This window comes from Netta rufina (genome assembly GCF_964035555.1).
Source record: "Netta rufina genome assembly, chromosome: 25".
Lineage (NCBI taxonomy): Eukaryota > Metazoa > Chordata > Aves > Anseriformes > Anatidae > Netta > Netta rufina.
Window position 1 is genome coordinate 6,194,548 of NC_140149.1, and position 25,442 is coordinate 6,219,989.

Genomic DNA, 25,442 nt, shown 5'->3' on the forward strand with positions numbered 1-25,442 from the left:
ACTGGATGTCAAAAATACAATATTACTTGTCCAAAGGCTAACTCAGGAATCCTGTAAAAACGGCACGCACAAAATCAAAACCATGCAGATAGAGAGCCTGTGGGTAACAATACTTTGGTTTATGGCGCAAAGACCGTGTTCATGGGTTGGCTTAGGAGCAGGTTTTGCACCATTTATGCAGAGCTGTGTGGGTTTACACCACTTATAGGGGTGATGCGTTTTGCTCTGAACATCTGCAGTCTCTTCAGGAGCTGAGAGAACCTTTGGCTCTTAAATGGAGAAGGTACAAGAAACACCCTGCACTGCGAATAGGTAGTCTGCTGCAATTAGCAGGGGTGCTTGTTATTTTAAGCAAGACTTGCCACTGCTTAAAAAATGCCAAGCAAGAGAAAAGCCAATGCAGAATACCTTTAAGGCTATCTTAGACAATAAAATCAAAGGCAATCTGATCATGACAGGTCTCCTTCCCTCTCTGCCTGTCAGAAGGGAATTGCTCGCTCACCTGCACCCAGAATAGGGCTTTGTATCCACCACCATCATTAATTTATTTCCTGTGAATCCGTGTGAATTGGTGGGACCCCAGAGATTCGCACAGCCCACCTGTTCGCACTGCCTGCATCCCCACTGCCAGCTTTGACATTTGGAGGCTTGGTAGCAGATATCAGCACTGGCAAATGATGCCATAAACCATCCGGCAGCGCAGGAGCTGCCAGCCCCAGGGCTGTGGGCAGGGAGCTGGGAGCATCACTCCCAACATGTGCCTTCTTTCCCCAAGCCCAGGAAAGCAGGTTTTAAAAACACAACACAGTTGTGGGGACGCTCAGGGGAATGGGTGATTGGGAGGTGCCTGGGTTTGGTGACTTACAGTGGGTACCTTACTGCCTGCTCTGCTGGTGCACAGAAATCTCACAACACAAATTTAATTCTTCTGGTGGAGGTCACCCTTCAGTGACTGTTAGTCCATTCATTCTAAATGAACAATATTTTAATTGCTGGCATTCTGGACACGCAGCTCTAAACAAGTGGGCTCTAAATGTGTATTTTGTTAAAAGGGGACAGGGGAAGCATGATTTTTAAAACCGCTATCACAGCAATGTGATGATGATGAAATTACCAGGTAGCATGCAGGGGGCTGAAAGCTGCAGTAAATACCCCCCACCTTTCTGAATCCTTTGTGTCACAACAGCACTGGAAACGAACCTGCAGCAGGGACTGGTATTCTCTGCTCCTCCTCCTAGACCTACAAAGATGTGGGCTCTGTGCACCGACTCCACTTTCTAGATGTGCAAGCAGAACCACTGTTGGAGTCCACAGCAGACTCAAATTTATTTATTCTACCTCTTTATTTGTCCCTCACATCACGGGAACGGAGAGTAATCAGCTGCATTCCTAATCAAGGGAAAATAGAGCTTTTAGATAATTAATTGTCAACAATTCCTAGTAAAAAGGAAACTTTCCAGCTAAAGGAAGCTATTGAGTGAGAGCAGCTACACAGACAGCTAAACTCTGCCGACTGCAGCTGCTGCTGCCCTGTTCACTTCAGGGCTGATTTGTACCCACCAGGGATTTGGCCCTAAGAATGTGTATTTTAACAAACGGTTCTGCATCTGCAGGCATCAGCCCCCACAAAGAACAGTTTATTCACACGCGTCCCCCAGCTATCTAGTCAGAGGTTAACGCCACCGCTAGTAACAAGCATTTCTTTGCTCTGCTGCCAGCAAAAAGGAAGCAATATGTGAATACACTCAAAAGCTCTTGACAACTCACGTTTCTGGCTGCTGCACCAAACCTTGCAGCTTTGTCTGGAGCTCCGACTGCTGTGCAGATCTGTATTGACTTATTGTGTTGTGAGGGAGTCAAGGATGAATCCTGATAAACAAAGCACGAGGGCACGCTACAACTCCCAGAGACTGTGTCACGTAGCAGCACGTCAAAGGGCAGTTGTACAACTAATTCTGGTTTATTGAGGAAACTGATAAATATTTTTCTCCAGCTCAATGCACAGGGGCTGATTGAATAATGCCAAGGCTCAAGATGATGCAATGAGACAGGGTTTGCAGGGAAGCCTGGTTTCACGAGCCATGCCTGTGGGACTTGCTTTCCTTTTGCAGTTGTGAAGAATGATGTGAGCACCTTTGGAGTTCAGCTGTGCCTTTATTCTCTGCTTTCTGCTGCCCGAGGTGCCAACCATGCAATTCTGAGGGCTTTTACCCCCTCTGCTAAGGGGTAAACCATCGGTCCTGAACTCAGAGACAAGGCTGATGCAGACAGCTGTGCCACTGCAGGTGAGGAAAGAGCAGGACCTTCAGCAGGGTCTGCAGGGCACAGCTGGAGCCAGCACACTCATTTCTGTGCTCCAAGGCTCAATAGACTCCATGCCCAAGTCTGGGCAGCCCAAAGCAGCCCCAGCACCCAGACCCAGCTCCTCCAGCTCACCACCAAGCTTTCTGCACTCATCATCCAATTCTAGATCACATCAGTCGCCCAGCACTAGATCAATTTGCTGGCTGGGGCATTAATAACCCAGCCAAGCGACCTGCTGCTGCCACAGCTCTCAGAGCTCTGCACCACTGGGCCAAGCAAAGGCTGAGGTTTGATATGAATCATGTTGGGATTTCTAGGCAAAGTCCCATTAATGAAACCGCTCAGAGCCTTGCAGTTCTTAGTCGAGTACTGTAGAGATGAAAGCCTTATTTATGAGTAAGATATATCTGCAGAGGGAGCAATAAACTGCAAAGCAAAGTATGAAGGTTTGCAGCAAATGTAGTAAAGTTTTATACTCCTGAAAACCAGGAATAAAAGATATAACCATTTAAAACACAGTGGATAGAAAGGGTTTCCACAGGACTGTAAAACACTCTTACAATAGTTAATTGCTAGTTTCTTGTTACAGCACAGAGAAACTTAAACCAGGAAAAGAACTGCTTCAATCTCCATCAATGAGTAAGAGCAGAAAGAGGAAAAAAAGAAGTGCTTGGAGAGGGAGAGTTTTGTTTCAGGACCCTCTGTGCCATGCAGAGCATGAGAAATCTTTGGTCCCAGCACACCCACAGTGCCTCCAGCCCCAGCTGCTCCCAGTTCCAAGCAAATGCATAGAGTAGGACCCAAGGTGAGGTCCCAGCAACATGCACTGCCCATTTAGCAAGAACATAATTTAGCTAAGAGCATATCAACATGCATGCAACAGAAAACCAGCCAGGTCCCTGCACCTGCTTGGCAGCAGGAGACTCATCGTGGTCCCACTGAGACCCGCAGCAAGGAGGAGCAGCTCCCAGGCTGCTGCCCACCTGCAGCCCCTGTTCCCAGGATGGGACTTCCAGATACCAAACATAAAACAATATAAATCCAGATTGGTTGTCCACATGTTTCTTAAAGCTAGATAAAAGAGCACCCAGCTAAACTGCTCAAAACTTCTCTGTTGAAGCTTTTAAAATGCAGCATTTTTGACCAAGTAAAAAGGTAGATACAGAAGGAAAAAAATGCTGAAAAGCCAACAACATGCTTCCAACCAACTCTATCAAAGATGGAGCATCCTACCTCAGAGCACACCTCTGCAGAATATTTGGGTCACTAGCATATTACATACCCAGACCCCTTGGCCTCCTGCCAGGAGAACTACCCAGGAACTTCTGCCTGAGGAAGTTTCGCAGTGCTTGAGAGAGAAAGCTGCTGCATTTGTACAAGCCCCCCTGTGTGAAACTTATATTCCAAGAGCTGTTTTAAAGTTATATTTCAGGAAATAAACACATTTTATCATTTAAGAGCACGATTGCCTCTATTTTTTTCAAATAACTCTTTTTCAACAAAAGAATAGCTGCTCCCCTTCCCTACAAATATCTGAAACTAAAAACATTTGCTTTTCAGGCACATACTTTATGCATTTTCTTGCAGATATAATGAAGGAGAGCATCTAATCTCTGTCTGCTTGAAAGCACATAAAATACAGAAGATTTGTTTCCACCCTCCAGCTCAATGCACCCAGCACACCCCCCAAGGGCAAACAGGGGCCTCCTGCACACCCTTTATAACCTCCCTGGCTGCTGCTGCAGCTTAGCCAGGTGGTGAGGTGGGTGCAGGTGCTCCTTGTCATGCTGATGGGACCAGGACAAGGCACAGGGCTGCCCTATCAGGCCTCCACTCCTCTCCTCCCACCACATTTTCTGCAGGAACTTTTATTTTTTATTTTTTTTTTCTCCCTTTAGTGGCAGATTTTGTGCATTATCCAGTAAAGTAACCAGAGAAACACATTCCACTTACCACAGCGTAAATATCGAAATGCTGTTTATATCAATCAGAGAAGCACTTAGGTAGAGATGACAATGGAGCCCACAGAGCCCTAATCACATACTTTGATTGAACTAAAAGTACTGGGGAAAATGGAAATCAGATGTCTAGTACTGAGATTTCAATAGAGATGGAAAACTGGGGAGGCAGAGATGTGCAGGGAGGCTGCAGCAGGCAGGGGGGCACGCAGGGAAGGGCCTTGCAGCAGCAGCAGCAGCAGCAGGAGGCACTTTTCTCAGGGGCACAGGCTGAACCAGCATTGCATTTTCATTTTCAATATTAGCTTTGCTGTTGGCATCTCCCCTTGGGTGGGAGTTTCTGCTTTGCAGCCTACCATGCATGCCCAGGGGGGAGGGTTAAGGTCCATGGGTACCCCACTGTGTGTTTCCCTCGGTTGCTATTTCAGAGCTCAGATTCCAGGTGTCACCGGGATTTGTCCTAGGGCACCGTGCCTGGGCTCTGATGGCAAGGTGGAAGTGCTTGTGGTCTGCTTTGGGTTTGAAATCCCAGCGCAAAGAAGCCCTAAAGGCCAGGAGGGGCCCTTTGGAGACCTTCTAGCCCCCTACTTCTGGGGGACACGCTGCCGGAGTAGCAGGGAGTGCTTGCTGTTCCCTTTGCCCTCTGAGGAAGGCCTTTTTACCGTGTCCATCTTTCAAGCCGACTTTCTTTTCTGCTTCATACCTTTGGCAACTGGCTTGCAGCAGCAGGTTGCAACGCTGGGGCACGAAGCAAAGCCGGGGATGGTGCTTGTTAGCGGGAGGGTGACAGCGGCTCACCCGCTCCTCGCAGCAGATCATTAACGAAGTAAAGGCCAATTACACAGATCCCGAGCCCGTAATGCTCCCCGGGCCCTCTGAGCATCCCGGCCCCGCTGCGGGAGGCTGCGGGGCGAGCGCGGGGCTCTGCTGCCGCTGCGTGGCCGGCACCGCACAGCGCGGGGCTCCCGCTGCTCCCGGCACCGCGGGGCTCGGGGGGATCCCGCAGGGAGCAAGAGCAGAGAAAGCACTGGGGCAGAGCACAGCAACCCTCTCCGAAATTGTTTCAGGCGCTGTTCAGGACGTGGACCCATTCCTCCTCCTCCTCCCAGCACCGGGAAGCACGGCACTCACTCTCTGGCCTTAAGCTCCCTCGCCACTTTTTCTTGCCAAACGCCCCAATTTGAGCTTGCTGTTAAGAAGTAAACGCGTTGGGTGCTCTGATCCTGTTTACAAAGCCGTTGGGCTGCAAAAACAAGCTATACTGATTCGCACCGTACCGCATTGTTGCTGTCAATTGCTGTAAAGCCATGGACACGTAACGTAATCCCAGGGATTGCCAGTAATTACAGTCATCTTTAAAGGGATTGTGTGGCTCAGGGGCTGCCGGTGGGATTGCAATCACAGGTGGTGTGGGAGAAGTAAAATGATGGGGAAGAAAAGGAGAGCAGCAGAAGGCACCAGGAGGGATATCGGTCCTGAAGGAGGGAGGCAAGTGCAGCAGAGCCACCCAGAGCTGGTGGGAACGCTCGGAGCAGCTGTCCCTGGAGAAGCAAGTGAGTTAAATGGAGGGGAAGGAAGGCAACCCAGTGCTGAGCATGGATCGTTCCCTCTGCCACCTACAATAGAGTGCTACGCTCGGGCTGGGGTTAGCACATGAAGAAGTCGAAGGTTGAAGCGAGTCATGGGCTGCAAGTATCGTAAAAGCTCCCCATGACACAAGAGCAGGGGAGGAGTAGAGGGGTTCGTCCACCTCTCTGCTGGTTTTCCTTTCACTTTCTTGGTAAGAACTTAATAAAAAGCCCCAGTGACGTTTTTAGGGCTGTGGTGTAACATTTGCATCAGCGCAGACTTTCTGCTGTGCTGGAGAGCGCAGAACCTCTGACACTCGCTACTTAACGCTGAATATAACATAATTGTTTCTATAAAGACCTTTGCGACTGTCACAGAGGCACAGTAAATGCAGGAATTCAGCAGCTGCTGACATGTTCTCTGGAAATAACATGCCCAGGTCTTGTAGTGCGGGTGTCTTTAATCGCTGTTTAACTGTTCGAACATCAGCATTGCTGGAGATTTTTATGGTCTGTTTAAAAAGCACAATGATTCCCTTCATGGAGAAGTTTGTAGCTACAATTACCCTTCTGTTGCAACCTGCCAGGAGTAATTGAAAGTCTTTCTCAGCTAGAAGGCTGGGGTATCCTGCCTGCTTGTGTGCTCTCTGGCAAAAAGCGTGGTGGCACTGGCTTGAGCAGCTTTGGTGGGACCAGTGCAGGCAAGGGAAAGGCTGATGTGACACCCTGCTTGTAAGGACAGGGGGAAGGAGGGTGGCTGAAGGGAGCGGGTGTCCTTTCACCTTGGAGTGAAGAGATGGGCAGATCATTTGTTAATGTATTTCTAAAAGATCATCAGGGCATGAAATCACAGCACAGAGCACCAGCAAAAACGGAGAAAACCAGACAAAACTTCAGTATTTGACTTGCAAAATTTATTAACATAATACAAAATTATCTGAGAGAAAACACGAAGAGGAGGAACCCCTCTCCCAGCCTTCTGCTACTCCAGTCTTCACTTCTTCCTCCCCACTCCAGGCTGAGCTCTGCCTCCTCCGTTTGCCAGTTTGACTTCCCCCTAACTCACTCTGGGTCTGAACGAGAAGCCAAAGAACTGAACCACAAAAGCCCACAGAAGTTCACTTTATTGTCGTAACTGTAGCTGTTATTTTTATCTATCTGCTTCTCTCCCTCTTTGTACAGGTGTCAGTCACAGACATTCAATGGCCCTAATGAAAATTGCATATAGGGATAAGGTGTGCGGTTATTGTATTAGCTGGCGTGACCCATTCTTTTAGGCTCTCCAGTGAAAGAACTGTCATCTGCGATGGCTTTGTCTGACCGAGCTCTCTGCCATTTGACGTAATTACGGGTACCTGTTTTCTGGTAGGATAGCAGGGCGTGGAGAATTTTCAAGCATGCACTTTCAATTGAGCAGCCCCATTACCGCAGCACTGAAGAAGATTGTCATCTAGCACAGGGAAGTCAGCGAGGCAGCTGAATAACCTGAGGAGCATGAGTGCAATCAGGCACGAGAAAAGGCACAGCTGACATCTGCAATCAGCGCTGAGGACAGAGGCTGCACTACAGACACGGGACAGACAGACGGACTACAGTCCTGTGGGCTCATGGACTGTCTGACACAGCTGAGGCCGAGGGGAGTTCAGAGATCTGTAGCTAGAGTAGCAAGCTGTAACACAGACCACCACAGAGCCTTAACCAAGGTGCATCCCATCAGAGTTACTGTCTCCGCATTGCATTTCCCTGTTACATTTCAGAGCTTCAGTAGAGAATTATTGTACATCCACGCCCTTTCCCAGCCTGTGAGCTGGGACTAGGTGGTAAAATCACGCACGTGCGGCAGCAATCTGAGAATTAATTGCTCTTCTTGCCTCCACTGGTCTGACATGAACACTGCTTTCCCAAGTAGCTGTATCAGGTCAGGATGCAAATGACGCTGGGGAGAAGTGGTGTCTGGTATCTGTGGCTCGTGTGTGTCACCTGCAAGACTGACACTGATTTCTTGGGCTCTTTCCTTTGCAATGTAAGAGTAATTGTTAACAATGATTAGTGGTGGAACAGGAAGACTACTAAGACCCAACACTAAGAGCCTAATCTAAAGGTGAAAACTGAATTAAGCAGAAACAAGCAGAACTGGTAAGTCTCTAATGTTCAACAACATAAGCTCCTGTATACTAAGAGTTTAAATAGGAAGCTTACAAACATTTTTTGCCCTGAAAGCAAATACCTTTGAGGGTTTTATTAAAGAGCAAAATGGGAATAAAGCAACAAAAAAGGCAAAAACCACAACAGGATTGTAGTATGCCTGTAAAAAAATCTGAAATTGTTCTCTCATTCCCCTGTTGTGCATTTTTTTTTGGGTCTTGGCCATGCAAGACAGCAACAAGCCAGCCTGAGCCCATCACCTCTGGGAGGGTCCCTCTGAACTCAGCCAGCTACGTACCGCACACCGTGCAAAACTGCTACATCCATCTGAAGATGCCCAGCCCAAGTGAAGAAAGCTGATGATGGTAAAGCTGTCAAATACACTTCCAACCAAACCTACGGGGACCCAGTAAGGAAAAAAAAAACACAGAAGAAAGCAAATGAGGCTCCAGGGAAATTAAGCCAAAGTGGAAGTCCTGGCAGAGTAGGGTAATAATTTCCTTTCTGAATGAGTAACTGTTTAGAATTTAACCAGGCGAACACGATTAAACCAAATGAATATAAATTCTAGGTGCGGTAGTAAGTAATGAACTGGAGAAAATGAACAGGGCCTAATTAACAAGAAAATAGGATATGCCATAATGCATTGAAATCTAATGAAAAATGAGGGTTGAACTTCCCCTTTCAAAAAATTTCCAGATGGAAAATATCCTTGTTTTACATCCAGCGTGTTCCAAAATATCCAGGGGAATTACAGTTGTTGCAAACTGTACTTACCATGCAATCAAACATCATGGGAAAGGGGAGCTATTTCGCAACACGTTGGAGAAGTACCTTAACTGAGAGATGGGTGTCCAGAACTCTGCTCAGACATAAAAGCAAAAGCGCTGTCTTCACATTAAGAGTAATACAGCTGTTCAGAGGAGGAATGCAAAGCAGCCTGCGTGTGTTTGTGCCATTACAGGAGGCAGTATTTGGGATGGTGGCGAGTATTGCAGCAATAAAAGGGAACGAACCAACGGTTCCACACTCCACTCAGTGCTGTGCTTCCTTTTTATTATTATTACACAAAACAACCGTGCTCATCCTGGCGGCTCAGGGCAGTCACAGCGAAGTTACCTCACCCTGGTGGTGGCTGGGCTCTGGAGCAGGACCTGCAAGAGAGGGAGACGGTGAGAACAGGGGACACCGAGGGGACACCGAGGCCACCTCACGGCGGGGTGTGCCGGAGGGAGCCGTTGGCGGCTCCGCGCTCCCCCCCGCAGCCCTCACACCCCCCTCGGCCCCTAATTATGGAATTTTGGCCACCGAATTTCCCGTCCGGTGCCTTTTATCCCCGTCCCCAGCCCTCCCCTCACGCAGCCCCTCAGCCGTTGACACCGCCCGCCGCCGGGCGGGGCTCCCTTCCCCTCCCCCCCACCCCTCCCCGTGACGTGGCCCCGCGCTCTTCCGCGCCTGCGCAGCAGCGAGCGGCGGCGGCGGCGGCCCCGGGCGCGGGCGGCCGGGCCTCGCGATGGGGGCGGCGGCCGCCGAAGCGGACCGGACGCTGTTCGTGGGGAACCTGGACCCGCGGGTGACGGAGGAGCTGATCTTCGAGCTGTTCCACCAGGTGCCGCCGAGGCTCCGCGGCCGCGGCCCTCCCGTTTTAGCCCCGGCCCCGGCGGGGCGGGGATGGGATGGGATGGGGCGGGCGGTTGGCGGCGCCATGATGGGGAGGGGCCGGGGCGGCGGACGGCGGCCGCGGGCGGACAAACTTGTGCGGGAGCGGAGCGCCCCCGCGCGGCCGCCTCCTGGGGGCCCTCCTCCTTCGTGGTTTAAAACTTTAAAACCTTAAAACTTTATTTATTTATTTATTTATTTATTTATTTTTAAAGGTTTGGGGAGTTGCTCCGCTCCCGCTTAACGTCTCTCGTGTCTTGATCCGCAGGCAGGGCCGGTGATTAAGGTTAAAATCCCCAAGGACAGGGATGGCAAGCAGAAGCAGTTCGCCTTCGTCAACTTCAAGCACGAGGAATCCGTCCCCTACGGAATGAGCCTGCTCAACGGGATCAAGCTCTACGGGAGGCCCATCAAAATTCAGTTCCGATCAGGTACCCAGGAAAAGAAACACAAAACAACGCAGCTCCCAGGTGGGAAGCAGAGCTGCCGCCTTCTTCCTCCTCCCCAAACCTGGCAGAGGTGCACCGAGTTGGTCAGCGATGGTTGTTGCTCACCCTTCTCATCCAACTGCCCCTCATCTGCTAGCCGATGACGCTGTAGAATGTGTTGTCACACAGGCATGTGCTTCTGCCCTCGGGTTTTGACCAGGGACCTACCTGCCACTTCAGGGGGCATATAAACCCCGGGCTGAGTCTTCTCTTTTGTTCGATTATTCGTTCTGTACCCTTGAAAGCCCTTCTAAATTGTAGCAGCAGTGAAAGTTGCTGCTGACTTTAGTTAAGTGAGGCGTTTTGGCCGGAATGTTGCAAGCCTGATTGCGTCTTTCCCAACTGGGCATTAAGACAGATGTGGTATCTTGTTTTGGAAACCAGATTGTACGCTTTTGCAGATCGCTGGTGAAACTTGAGAGCTAATTAAGCATGCGGAAATTGTTAGCATCTTACAAGTTCATTTCATATCCAAGTTAATCTAACTGATGTTTGGCGGTCTCATGAAATGTTTGTTTCTCTTCAGGGAGCAGTCATGCATCTCAGGACGGTAATTCATCTTCTTTACCACATGGAAATGCCAATACGAGCCCATCTGGCACAGCACATCCAGCTTCCAGCAGGTAAGAGTCCGCACTGTAGGAACACGTGTGCAGTTCAAGTTAAAAAACAGCACTGACACACTCAGCTTTCCCAGTTCTCATTCCAAGCACAACTTACTCTTTCTTCCCTATGGAATCAGTACTTGCATTATTATTACCTTCAGTACCCTGCATTCTTGGTACCTGAATACCTAATGCAAAAAGAAGAGGGTCATCTTGAAAGTGACTTTCCAAAAGATCTGATTGCCAGAGCTTATGGCCCAAGTCACATTCCTGTTTAAAAACTGTTTTCCTATGAGTATGGAAAAGATTCGGTGATGTGGAAAGAGTTCTGCCAAATACACGATGCAAGCGTCTCTGCACTACTTCCTCACAGCAGTAGTAATTTGAGGTGAATGCTTGCCCAGTTATTTTTTTTCTAATTGTAGCAGTGTGACTGGGCTGCAAGTGCCCCTTAGAGTGGCAATATCCTATGTTAGAAACATTTAAGACTAAAACTCCTAATCCCTTTTTCTGCAGATACGATAAGAGTCCAGATAATATGGTAGCAGCAGGATTCTCATCTGTGCAGAGGTCTCTGCCGTCTCCTGATAACCTTCAGAGACAAGGAGTGGTAAGCTGTGCTGTTAATAGTGTCTAAACCTGCAGTCACTCACAGATGACGGATAACGTGAAAGAGCTGGCTCTAATTTTGACTACTTAGATGTTTCCTATAATGGTTGTATTAGGTCACAAGAATGTATTTTTGGAGCGTTGAAATAACCGTTCCAAAAGACTGACAGTTCCTGCTACCAAGCTGTGTGACGTCTGGGTGGTCTTGGAGCTTTACGAGTCCAGCTGTAGATAAAGCCCTTGGTAGCAGCCGTTCTGTACATCTGCAGTCAGTCTCATATTGTTGGTTCATTCTCATTTTCCCTTGTATTTGCAGCATGATTCACATGGAACTCAGAGGCCAGCACAGGAGATTATTCTATGGCATGGGGTCCTGATAATTTTTAGTTTGAGCGCTCTGCCAGAAGGAAAGAGCATCGAATCCACCGAGCCTTTTTCTCTTCTGTTTTCCAGATGCACGGTGCGATGCGGCAGCAGTCCCAGTACGGTGGGAAGTATGATCACCCTGGCTTTGCTGCCTCCGGCTACCAGCACGGGCACTCGTTTAACCACTCGTCAGCCTCGCAGATGCAGTGGCGCCCAGACGTCGCAGCGCTGCGCAAGACCAGGATGGGCTCCCACCCCTATTACTCGGACAGTCGGCATTTTGGCCGAGAACAGCGTTTTGGGGACCGTGGGCCTGACTATTGCAGGGGCAAAAGGGATGACTACGGGTTTGAAGACAGAGGCCATGACTCTGACCATCATTACCGGGGGAGCAGAGACGACTTTGTCTATGAAGACAGGAATCGTGAAGGCTGGAGCCACGATTACGATAACAGAAGAGAGAACTACAGAGAGGGCAAGTGGCGCCCGTCACGGCATTAACAAGCACTCAGTAGGCTTCAAAGAACTCTATGGGAAACTTTAATCTGTTTCTAACTGAATCTCTGTAAAATAAACCCATCAAAGTTACCATTTAATATTTGTAAAACTACTAGCAGAATGCTCCAAAACTGGCATCTTAATTTTAAACGTGTTAACTGCACCAAGCCTGTCTGAATTTAAGAAGTGCTTGGACTGTGCACTTAGTCACAGGGTCTGAACTTTTGGGCAGACCTGTGCGGTGCCAGGAGTTGGACTTGATGATCCTTACGGGTCCCTTCCAACTCGGGATATGCTATAATTCTGATAACTCAACACCTCAGGGCTCTATGCAAGAAAACAAACGTGCCACATTTTAAGAGTTGTTGTTGGGTGCTTGTATTATAACTAAGAGTGTATTTTTGTAGGAGGAGGGCTCTGTCAGGTGCAGGCACACACCCCTTGAAGCAGAGCCCGAGGGGTGTGATGCTTTGTGGCACCTGACGTGCGTTTCCAACCGTTTTGATACACAAACGATTCCTTTTGAATATTCCTTGTTTTGGAGAAGAACATTAAAAGCCTCCCCGTGGATAAACCATGCACACGCAAATGTTTTCACAGCCTGATTTATTCGTTCAGTTCACCCCCGTTTGTACCCATTTGGCCTTTGAAATGTGCTTGGGAGAAGCTGTGGTGGTCGAAGAGCTGGGAGTGCGGCCGGTTAGTGCCTGCACCGACCACATTCCTTCCCCTGGGGGTTGAAAACAACGTGTTTTAACCAAAAAGCCACCTTTTAGCCCCAGACTGCCCCCAGCCCGCTGCCGCCATAGCCCGGGCCGCAGCCCCGTAGCCCCGCCCGCCGCTCCCGGCGCACCCCGCGCGGCCGACTCACTCGGAACTACAACTCCCAGCAGCGCCCGCGCTCGCCGCCCGCGCTCGCCCTGGGGCCGCCGCCGCGGGGCCCGCCGGGAAACGTAGTTCGGCGGCGGCGCTTTGCGGCCTGGCCGGCGATGCTCGGCGGCAGCCGCGGTGGCCTCGGTCGCCTGCGGAGCTGCGCCGGGCGCCTGTGGAGGGGCCGGCGGCGGGCGGCGGCCATGGCCGGCGGCGGCATGGGGCAGCGCATGGTCTGGGTGGACCTGGAGGTGCGGGGGAGGGCGGTGGTAGAGGGGGTGAGGGGGTGCGGAGCGGCGGAGAGGGGGGTCGGGGGGGTTGGGAAGGGTCGGGGGGGCCGGGGTGGGGGGTGGCCGCGGTGACGGTGCCGCTCCCCTGTGTGGCAGATGACGGGGCTGGACGTGGAGAAGGACCAGATCCTGGAGATGGCCTGCCTCATCACCGACTGCGACCTCAACGTCCTGGCTGAGGTGAGCACGGAGCCGGGAGCGGCCTCACGGAGCCCCCCCCCCAGGCCCCATGAGGGCAGCAGCGGCCCCGGGATGCCGAATTGCCCCGAACGATCCCCCTCAGGAAGGTTTGGGTTATTTTGTGCTTTCCCTCCCTGCAGGGCCCCAACCTGATCATCAACCAGCCCGACGAGCTGCTGGATGGCATGTCCGAGTGGTGCAAGGAGCACCACGGGAAGGTAAGCAACCCTGCGAGTCCCATTTCTTTGTAGCCATGACGTAACTCAGAGGTGCTAGTTGCAGTACAGGCCTCTAAAAAGGGACAACAGCTGTGCTGAACGGTTTTTGCAATCAAACAGAGGAGATGAAGAATGGGAGAACAGTAAGTATCGTCCTTGTATACCAAAGAGCTGCTGTGTAGCGTTTTACCCAAAGAATCACAGGTCATCCGTGGCATAGCCGCATGTTACATCTGTGTATCTGTAATCTCCATCCCCTGTTGGAACTGTCAGATTGTCCCGAGGTATCCTGTGCTTAGTAGCGTGGCTTATAATAAGTTTAAATAGTGCTTGAAGCTACTTTCTGACTTGAGAATCAAAAGCATCAGTGAAAGCTAACAGTGAATGAGTCCAAGAGAAGGCTCGAGCAGCAACAGCACACAGGAAAGCTGCAGACTGTGAGACAAGCTTTGGTGGGTCGTAGAATAGGACCCCTCACCCTGATACATGCCACTGATTCCCATGTTAAAATGGACACTCAGCATTGTGCCTTTTGGCGTGAGATTAAGAGCTGGGTTCAGCTCCCTGCTCTGCATGCTGAGTTCTGCTGTGGCTGGACTCCATAGGAGTCCCAGTGCCTGTGCGGCAGTGGGCTGAGTTGCATGGACCCCTCTGACAGCTCCTCATGTTGGAGCCTGTTCTGTGTTGCGTCAAATAATGCAAATGATTCCAATACAGAAGCCAACGACGTGGTATAACGTCCCAACTAAAAATAGCTACAGGGTTGGTGTAGAATAGTCCAGAGCTGGCAAAATAGAAACTTAGTGAAAATTAAGGTCCTAGTATAATTAAACAGATCTATTTACTGTAAACACTGGATTGCTGTTTTTGCCTGTCCCCCTCAGCACTGTAAGCCTACCTTATTTTTTTCACTGAAAACTTAACTTTTGTAAGAGTAGATTAATTTTAGTTCTTAGTCACCAAGGAAAGCTTCCTCCTTGCCCGTAGCAAGAAAGTGAATGGATTTTCCAATCCCTGATTACAAATTTAAATTCAATGTAGTTTTCAATTAAGTGCTGAAGTTTTAAGACACTCACGGCCCCTCCTTCCTCCCCCCCGGTAGCATCTTACTCTCCCTGGGAAGGATTAGTAAGAGTTTGGAGAATGAATATTAATTTACTGCGATGGGAGCTTTTCCCCTTCTGCAGCTGAGGACACAAACTCAACTTCAGTTCACAAGTGAATTGAAGATGGTAGCATTCGTTATCACTGCTCCTGAGGAGCTACTTATTTTTAATTGACTAAGAAAAGAGAAGCAATTAGAATATAGATGAAAATGCAGCCACATAATGAATTTTTTAACCACCACTTGGATCTGTCAAGTAGATTTTTGCAGCACAGTCATGGAAATATATAGCATAGCCAGATGGAAAAAAATCACTGAGAACACTTAGAGCAGATCTGACATTTAACTGTTGAAAAAAAGAAGGATGAAGCTTTTCTGATTTATAGTTATCTTGATAAACACTTCAGTCAGAATTCTGATTATTTCTATTTGTTTACACATACTACTCTGTGCTGGGGAGGCAAATGCCTCTCGTTAAACAGAAATATAACACTCTCCTGGATCATGTGCGTGCAGGTGTATAAACGAGGCGTGCATAATGTGTCAGTAGTTGAGAGTAACACCCTGTGAAGTATAGCAACAGAGAGGAAAATCACAGGAGAGTCAGTGTCCTTAGGACTGCTCTATGATCGTCTGCACTTGCAATGGTTTGCGTCTTGTGAGTGGTGCCCTGAAAGTCAGCAAGGCCTTATACCTCCTTATGGAGGTATAAAGGCGATTGGGTTCCCCAGAATACCTTAAAATACAAAGTGAATTTGTACTCTTAATACTTCTGGGCATGCTGGGGAGCAAGCAGTACTTTACCGCTTGATCTTTTGCTGTTGAGTATTTCTAGAAATATCTTTGATGGTAGCATATATATAATTTATGACGAATGGCTCTTTCTTGCAGTCTGGCCTTACTAAGGCGGTGAAGGAGAGTAAAATTTCATTGCAGCAGGCAGAGTATGAGTTTCTGTCCTTTGTACGACAACAAACACCTCCCGGTCTCTGTCCTCTTGCAGGTAAAATGTGTTCTTTCTTAATAATAATAATAATGTCATCCCTCCCGCAGTTCCCAGCTGGATGCTGAAAGGCCAGTTGATGCACGTGGCAGGGATGCTTTAGTTTTCTGTGCCGAGATCTAACGTGCGAATCAAAACCTGCTAGTAGAGAAAGGCATCATCTATTCTGCTGATTCCCTAAAGCAAATATTGCACATTGCTACTGCAGGAAACTTTGAGTTCTTTTTAGCATTAATGTTTCATTGTACAGTTACAATTGGGAAGGGCAACTTAACTGCTGACAGCAATCTGTGACCGTAAAATCGGAACAGTAAACCAAAGTGTCTTTTCTTCACTGTGCGTATCGAATGAAGCACCAAATGCCAATCTGCTAAATATCCTGTTACCTGGAACTAAATTCAGAACATTCACATACGGCTTTAGGATTATGGCTAAATGAAATTAATACTGATGCCTGTTTTCACTTGGTGAAAAACCCGATGCTTTTACAATTCTTTGATACTTATCTGTGCGACAGAAATTGTAGTAACTGAAGAATTAATATAGGGATTATGTATTTAAACCATGTGTGATCCTGAAATGAAAATCTGACAAACCTTTACAATCATATTTGCTAGAAAATGAGTTATATGAGCTGCCAGTGAATAGCTTTTCGTACCCTATGATCTTTTTCAAGCATGCATAGCCTGTTTGTAGTTTAGATATTCATAGTAGCTTTGCAATGTCTTTGAAGAAACATCTTGTTTTGTGTCTTTATAGGTAACTCTGTTCATGCAGATAAGAAATTTCTTGACAAATACATGCCTCAATTCATGAGGCATCTTCATTACAGGATCATTGATGTGAGCACTGTCAAAGAACTTTGCAGGTAAATATTCCCCAAATTGAATAGTTGTATGAAAGATAATCTAGGGAAGCCTGTTAAGTGGCACTAACATGCGCTCTTCTAAAACAAGGTTAAAGGCTGCTGGGAGATGGCTGTATGCAGCCGTCTCATTCTTTCATCTCTTCTGTTCAGGCTGATGGACAGAATGAACCATAAAGTACTCGGGGAGTGATGTACTCTGCCATTTGCAGCACTTTGATTCACGGGGTTGTGGCTTTGCCATAACCCAGTGAAACTGAACTTCTTTCACCAATTGTAACAAACCCACAGCAGCCACTGGACACGTCAGTGAATCCCAATTTCCTTTTTAAGTGGTGTTTTTTTTTTGTTTGTTTGTTTTTTTTCCTGCTTACAGACGCTGGTATCCAGAAGAATATGAATTTGCACCAAAGAAGGCAGCTTCTCACAGGTGAGGTTCCTCGTTATAACAAAGTAGAGCTTGTCATGCAGGAAACATGCTCCTCATGAGCAGAAGCTGGTGCTGCGTGCTTCCTTTGATTCCAGGCATGTTTGTTCTAATGCAGAAGACAGCAGAGGTTGTACGATTCTGCTCCCTGTCATATAGTTTGTATTCTCCAGTCAGAAGCCTGGTTACTGTAAGGGAAGGAGTTATAAACATACACAGAGTCAGAAACTTTCTTATCTGTTCTGATTCACTTTGTTTACTATTCAAGCCGAGATGCTTGTTTGGCAATGTAGATACATCTATCACTTTTTAGACATCACAGTGAGAAACCACGTGAAAAAGCTTGCTGAACAGTGCTTTTTTTCTGTCCTTGAATTGGGCAAAGTTGTTCATAGACAAACTAAAATTGGAAGACTGCACATGGGGAGATAAGAGTTCTGGTCCTGGCTATTTCCCGAGCTTGTAGTATGTCAGAGAGCTTGTTCTGCTTTCTGTGAAAGGATTTCATTTTGAGTTATGCTCCTGCCGGCATCTAAGACATCCTTAAAAGTTGAAGTTGCTTTGAGGTTTTGGAAGAAAAGGTGCTATGTAGTATTAACAATTTTTAGAAAGCTACATTTTCTAAGATTTTAAGTTCTTCTGTATAGAGGAGATGGTGGGTCTCACACAAATCCCTTGGGATCCGTAGGCTTTGGTAAGTCCATATGCACAGTAAGTGCATCCATTTTGCTTTTTCATCTGCTCAGACTAAATGTGGAAAAAAGAGCAACACACCTATGCATTGAAATGTCTACACTGGGCTTTCTGTAGGCATTACTTGGTGCTTCTAGCTATGACATTCCTAAATGACAGTGGAAGGAAGTAACTGCATCTTTACCTCTTTGTTCTGACATGGCCTTGTTAGGCAGGAGAGGAGGTTCTGGTATAAAAAGAGAAGGAATGTCTTGTAGAGATCTTGGTGGAAATCACAGGCAGGTGTGCTGCACATTTGAAAACGTGCAGTAAGATTCCTACTTCTGCACAGACCTGACAGTCCAAGCAGGCAGAGCATGGTAAGAAAAAGTACTGGGTCAAAACCAGTCACCCTTGCTCACGTAGCAAGCAGATGACTGGCCAGAGCAGGAGCAACAAACAGGTCTCCTGAGTCGTTGTCTCTTTGTTGTCTCAGATTAATAGCAAATTGTTTTTAATAGTTGAAGCTGTAGAACCTGTTGGCTTTCAAGAGCTTGTATGTCGCGCAGTGACATAAACTAATAAGCTGTACATTACTCCCTGGCACGTCAGTGCTGGTGGACTTTTATTGCTTTCCACATGCCCAAGAGTAGCGAGGGTTGTTTTTATTTCTGACAGATTTGTGATCCATGCATATCAGAGTTTTATTTCTCACAGCCCGGAATTTTTTAGAAGCATTAGAATCCAGATGTAGTTGAAGATGTGTGCAGGCATTTTGAAGCCCTCCTTAATTCTCTTTCAGAGCACTTGATGACATCAGGGAAAGCATCAAAGAACTTCAGTTCTACAGAGATAGCATCTTCAAGAGGAAAACGGATGAAAAGAAAAGGAAACTAATAGAGAATGGAGAAAGTGATAAAACTGCCAGCTGATTTCTCATCTTACCAAGCCATCCCATAGCACATACTAGATGTATCTCCTGTTTCTTTTCTGTTTGCCAGTCTTTTGAGAAGCTGCACCCTTATGTTACCCTGTTTCTTAGCAGTTGATAAAACGCAGATGGAAGTCTGAGTTACTGCTTCTTTTCTGTTTGAGCAAGAAATCTACTACTCAACTCTCAGCAGCTTCTTTGTTTGTACGTACTAGGTAAAATACGCTGTTTGATACTCCTCTTCCTCTGGTTTTAGATGCAGTCTTTCACTACACAATAAAAACAGTTACGTTGAAGGATGATATTTTCATACAGTCTTTCTTTTGTGTGAGATGTAAGTTGGGTATGTCAAGATGCTAGGTGAACCAGCCTCTTGTAAATTGGCAAAAGAAAATACGATTATTTTCACGATATGGTAATGGTATATTCTTGTTTTGTTTGGGGGTATTTAACGAGAAAGTCCTTTGTGCAACATGTCCATTAAGGAACAGAATGAAAGCTGCACATCAATAGTACAGTCTACTGGGTATCAGACACTTTGGCATCAAGGCATTTCCCCTCTCCAGCTAATGTGCTGCAATTCAGGTAACAAATCTGTCTTCAGTTCCAAGGTGAACACTGGTTTGCTTTATAAAACCGCCAGGTGGGCAGGATCTGTGTGCAAAGAAGCCGTGTGAGCCACTTGGTTTGTGAGCAAGCAGATGACATTTCAATTTGTAAATAACTCTTAAGTGTTTCAGGTCAGGATAGAAGGTAATGATATGACAGCTGGATCAGCATTTGTCTTTTTAGGACGGAGCCCAGAGCAGCAGGTTCATGCTCTAATTGACGGGGAGGAACACCCCCAGTACAGTGTTACGGTACCAGAGAATAAGTGCTGGTCAATTTGATCAAACCAGCAGAACCAATTTGTTTTCAAAAAGAAATGGGTCTTCTGAGTTTTATTTGGCCAAATAAAAAAAATAAAAAATAAAAAAACAAGGTCATCACCTGTTCTACATTAATTCATTGAGAATGCAAAGGGTATCGTGGAAAAAAAGAAGCACATAGCCCCCCAGTGGTTTTGGAAGAGTCGTTTTTCAGAGATCTCCGTTTCCCTGCTGCAGCCTGGCCTTGTACTACAGTCTGTACTGATATGCTGCTGCTGAAATAATACGAGAAGGGAAGATTATCATGTTTACTTTCCCACACAGAACAAAAACCTGTTGCTTTTCTGCTCACACTTTGTAAGCAGCATATGTTTTACATATTGGCCTTTTATAAGATCACGTCTTGAGTCATCTGAATATAAAACCGTCCTTTCATACACCGCAGACCTACATATAACACCACAAATATCTTATCTCCTATGCATATGGCAAAAATGTCAGATTGCTGCAGAGACGGCCTCTTCATTTCAGTTAAACATGACTGGCTGCTGATTCCACACCGATACCCACTCACCGCTCATTAATATTAACGTGGCACTCGCTCTGCTGCTGTTGGCACAGGGCAGGCACTCTGTCGGTGTCCAGGTCACCGGAGCTACTGCAGGAAGCCCACGAGAGCTGCACACACCTACACTGTGCCTGCCTGCTCTCCCTGTGTGCCAGCAAGCTTGGCAGCCCCCCAAATGGAGCAAGAGGTTCCCCCCCGTGCCATCGTAAGGCTGCATCCTTGCTCCCGTGCTCCCACAGCACCAGAGGGGCATAGGGGCACCTGGAGGTGCCAGCAGTCCCCTTTTCTCCCACACCAAACTGGGATATATGGAGCGGAGCTAAGTACAGACAGGCAGAGGACTGGTTCATTGAGCACTACCTACTGAGCACTCCCCACTTTACCAATATACTGGCTCAATTAAAAATAAATAAATAAATAAATAAAAATGCACCATTTCTGCTGTTTGTCCTGCAGCAACACTAATCCTACTCCTGGTGCCAAAAAAAAGCCAACACACTAAATGCTGATTCTCAGAAAAGAAAAAGCTCTCTCCTGACATCCAATACTTCCACAGCTTGGAGGTGCTGGTGCTGCTGGTTTCAGCGCAGAGAAATTTAGCCTGAAGCTACAATCCAAAAACAAAACACCTTCAATAAACAGCACAGAAATCTTCTGAGAGCCACAATCACAGTGCTCCTCTGGCCGAGGAGGCCAGGGCCAAGGTGTGGTGGGAGCACAGCAGCTCCCTGCAGGGCTGGGGGCGAGCACCGACCACAGCACGCCAGCGACCTGCCACACGTTGCGGCCACCTCCCAGCCTCTCACCGCCGCCTGGAATCTCTGCAAGCCTCTGGCAATGTTCTGGACTCACTTCTAATAGAAGCAGTTGTCAAAGAGATCCTTTTCAAAGTCACTGGGATTCGCGCACAGCTCACGTTAGACCTTAAGCCCCCGGGCACACTCTGAGGCTTAACACAGGGCCACGTTTCCTTGCTGGTCTGGGTGCTCGTGTAATTTAGCGTGGGTCCTCACAGTGAAACCGGGTCCACCCGAGCACCTCCCGCCAGCCAACAGCCCACTGCCTGCTCTCTGTCCCTTGCTGGCCACCAGCAGAAAGTCCTCTGCTGGGGTGGGAGAGCAAAGGAGAAACTGCAACCGTGCCCTCATCAAACGGATCCAACTTAAAAGCCCAAAGATTCACTGCTAAAGCTTTTGATTCAGCAAGAAACGTAGCCTTAAGTGTGAATGAATAAATAGCAGCTGTAGAGCAAGAGCTGCCATCTTCTCTTGTAAAGCCTAAGGGTGAGATTAGGCTGAGGCCCCTGGTGTGTCTGCACGTCTTGGAGGTCCACACGAAGCCCCTCTGAAGCCAGTGGGGCTGGGCATGGCAGGACGGGCACGGAGCTGGGGTGGCTGTGCCACAGGGTACACTGTGCAGGATGCCTGCAGCTGGTGCACGAGGTGGCTTTTTGCACTGCCAAACACGTCGGGCACCTCACTGCCATGGCTCGCGGTTTGGGCACCTCACTGGCTCCAGTTGGAGGCTGTGGACGTCTTACCAGCCCAGCCCAGCTCCCACCACAGCAATGACAAAATCCACACGGACACCAGTGGCAACAAGATTTGCTTCCAAACACTTCAACGTCTCTGTGGTAACATGTCAGAATATTGCACCCTCACTCCCCTGGTGCAGGGAGTTACTCATCCTATCCATAATGTAACACCACAGAGCCCAATAACACTTGAATTAAAGCTTATCTTCTAGGAACCCATCCAATCTCCACTTGAAGACGATGGTGAATTTATCATTTCCTTTGTTAAAGCGCTCCAGTGTTTAATTACTCTCATTGTTATGAAGGTGTGTGTTATTCCAAAGCTGCATTTTTCTGTCTCAATTTTCCAACCCCTGGTGGGTTTCGGTCCCCATCCCCTAACAGAAGATCCCCCCCGTATCGGGTACATCCTCGGAGGCAGGCTGTACATGTTCACCTTGCTCAAAGAATGGGGGTGCTGTAAGTCATCACTGTTTTTACAAAATACGTGTGTTTATTCTTCCCTGAGAAGTAGCAATAGTTTTAAATTAATATCAGATAAATGAACTTTTATTTCCATCACTGGAATCAGTTAAGCAGTAAGTCCTCACTGCGGAGCTTTCACTGTGAGATAATTGACCACGTGTGTTATTTATTCTGCATGGAAAATGAAGGAACAAGCATCTTCAAGCTCACTTTTCACAAGGAAACTCCGCTCACATTAGGGGTTGTTGTCATCAGAGCACATCACTCCAACCTTTAAGCCATTTTTAATACTTTTGAAGTGCTAGAAATGTTTTCCTGGAGTGCAAGTTTCCTGCTGAGTGGCATGTAAGGAAATAAAAACTCAAACCGTGGCTGTTCTTGGGAGCTTCCAGCCCACTGTGGCTGCACGCAGCCGTGCACAGCCACGTGCACAGCAACCCCTGCAGGTACTTCTCTGTTCAGGGACCCCACATTTCTCCTGGGTGAGCTCCCCCCATGCCCATGAGCTACTGCGGAGCCCAACACCACACTGAGGGACCCTTCCCTTCTGGCACGGAGTGCTGCCAGTGGGTAGAGCCATTGCCTTGTGCAAACCAGCCCAGCTGTGACTGTCAGTGGCTCCGATTTGCCAAGATGTGCAAATTCACACAATTCGCACAAGAAAATGGCCGTTTTGCTGACGCTTTGCATAAAACAACAATTCAGGGAAAAGGCAGGAAACCAAGCAAAGCAGCAGACCCTGTAGCTGAGAAAAGGAGCCGGAAAGACTTACAAATATCAAGTACTGCTGCTTTACCTTGTGGCACACTGCGAGCAACACGCTGCTCTAGCATGGCTGTGGTTACTGTGGTAGGAAGTTTCAGCACAGCTGATCCTTGCCCGGCGAACTAAAACTAAGAAGGTTGCAAATGCACCTCATTACAGCCTTTATGAGCACAGCCTGGCAAGCAAAACACTCCGTTTAGACCAGGCCAAAGCAGCGTATTTTCATAATTGCTGAGCACGTTCAGCCAGCAGCATCCATCCCCTCACCGTCTTCCCGCCTCCTGCCACGGTTACTGCCTGCCCTCCCCTGAGATAGCCCAGATAAAAAACCTACCAGTCTATAAAACAAAAGGGTATAAAAGAGCACACAGGGTGTATGCATCCCTGTTTCATTTTTATTATCAGTATTAATAATAATGGCCATCCAAGGCTTTTCAATCGCTCTTATTATTTGAACACCTGCTCTTCTCAATGTTGGAATGATTGTTATTTGAGAGAGGCAGTTAAAATGGTTAATGGTGCAAATAAATGAGTCTTTCAAATGTCTCTCTCCTTTGTCACCAATTCCTGGGTAATTTCTAGGTGATGTAACTGTTCTGTTTATTTACTGTACACCGGTACAGACGACCTGCAGTCGGGCTCGGACACCTCCAGCATCACAGCTCTGGTGCTGCTGGCCCTGGAGCCCTGGCAGGGCAGGGACCCTGGCACCTGCAGCTCCTGCTCTGCGAGGGATGCTGGCGGGACGCTGCTGACATCCCCGTGACGACCGCATGCTGCTGGAATATGCTCTATCTTTGATTTTCATTTTGTTAGTTTTCCCTTTCCTTACTTTGACTTATTTTATTGTGACCTACTTCTCCTTCTTTTCATATTTTATTCTATTTAAAGAGGCTTTTATTTTTTCTTGAAACATTTTTTTTTTTTTTTTAAGGAAAATATACCATCTGTGTTTATACATTTTTAAATATTGTTTATTCTAGCTTCTGAAGTAACGGTAGTGTATAAAGGATTTTTATCCCATTTTCTTGTATTATGCAATAGCTTTCCTGTTTTTAAACACTGGCATCTTTTGAGGTTCTGATTTAGCTCAAATTTGTTATGCATCTTGGCAAACCAGCGATAAAACCCACCAAAGCACTCAATTCTCTCTTCACAGCGGGCCTGATCCCCTCAGCCCAATGTTTCCCTGTCCCCGGTGAGAGGCGGGGGAGTCCCGCATCCCCCCCGGCGCAGGATGGGCTGCTGAGCTGCCGCCTGCTCGTCCTGGGAATTTGAAGACACCAAATATCAAATGCATCGGCTTCAAACAAGGTAACAGCAGCTCTCGCTGGAACACCGACTCTGGAGCGCCTTGATAACGTCTGTGGCTTTCACACTCATCATTCTCCTATTGAAAATGCATCTCTCTCCTCTGACTGCACAGCTTCTGTGGAGGAACAGGAGAAGGAAACGGCATGAGCCCACCTCTCCGCACGCACCTGCCTGAGAGCAGCTCTCCTTTTCTGAATGGCACATTTATTTTGATAGTATTAGTTACACGAGCATTTATGCGCATAACGCTTTGAAAGCTCAATCAATATAACCCTTATGATTGCAGAGGTTTTGAATAATAAAACAACATTTTGCACTCGCAATCTCATTATTTATTTAATCAAAGTGCTTTATGAAAAATTACCAACTGGTTAGAACATTTACTTGCTTGTAAATGACCAACAAATGAGATGCAACCAAGCCTTGTGCAAGCTGCCGTTAAAGTATTTCTACCAAAGGGAAACTTTCTGGGCTATTTGGCATTGTGTGTCCATCCAAGAACCTACATTAGTTTTAAATTATTCTGGCGTAAATGAAGGTAAGAAACGAGTTGAAATGAGCGTGGTGCACTATTTCTGCTCTTCCCCTGGTCTTTCATGCTGTATGGAAGTTTAATCACACGGCGTTACTTGCAGAAGCCCAACACTTCAGTGCAGAGGCTCTTTTGTAGAGATGATAGGGAACGCCATCAAACATTCCTTTTCATCTTTCTCTCTCATTTCTTTAAAAGGCAAATGGAACGCAAATGACATAATATATAATGCATCCCTTTGGTTCCTGCCAATGTATTTTAGGTGTAAGAAATGATAAGGATTTCTGTTTGTTTACTTCCAAGCGAATTCAGAAAAGTACATCTATGACTTTGCCTGGAGACATGAAATGCAGAATGAGGACCCTGCCCAAGAGCGCAGGAGCCAGACTGCGGACTTCAAATCACAGCAAAATTGTCTGCTGCTTCATTTGAAACAAATCTTTATCTGTCCTACACTGATTGCAGCTGAGGCTTCTTAAGAGACTCAGCACTGAGGCTGTCGCACGGCCCATGAAAGGTGCCAAGCTGCCACATTGGCATTCCAGCCCAAGTTCAGAGCCTCCGGATATGGCAATGTGAATAACAGTGTATTTTTGGACATGGTAGTTAAAAAAATTACTTGAAGGCAAATATA

At 47.4% G+C, this 25,442-nt stretch overlaps 2 protein-coding genes across 2 annotated transcripts; both read left to right on the forward strand.

Moving 5' to 3' along the window:
* Positions 1-9,441: 9,441 nt before the first annotated feature.
* RBM7 (RNA binding motif protein 7) lies at positions 9,442-12,780 on the forward strand. Its single transcript, XM_084301453.1, has 5 exons — positions 9,442-9,584; positions 9,903-10,065; positions 10,649-10,745; positions 11,244-11,337; positions 11,790-12,780. The coding sequence occupies exons 1-5, from the start codon at positions 9,489-9,491 to the stop codon at positions 12,201-12,203; spliced, it is 864 nt and encodes a 287-aa protein (XP_084157579.1). The 5' UTR covers positions 9,442-9,488; the 3' UTR covers positions 12,204-12,780.
* A 401-nt stretch (positions 12,781-13,181) lies between these two features.
* Positions 13,182-19,592, forward strand: REXO2 (RNA exonuclease 2). The gene is made up of 7 exons (XM_084301414.1): positions 13,182-13,321; positions 13,457-13,540; positions 13,681-13,758; positions 15,755-15,866; positions 16,626-16,734; positions 17,108-17,161; positions 18,633-19,592. The coding sequence occupies exons 1-7, from the start codon at positions 13,190-13,192 to the stop codon at positions 18,760-18,762; spliced, it is 699 nt and encodes a 232-aa protein (XP_084157540.1). The 5' UTR covers positions 13,182-13,189; the 3' UTR covers positions 18,763-19,592.
* The last annotated feature ends 5,850 nt before the right edge of the window (positions 19,593-25,442 follow it).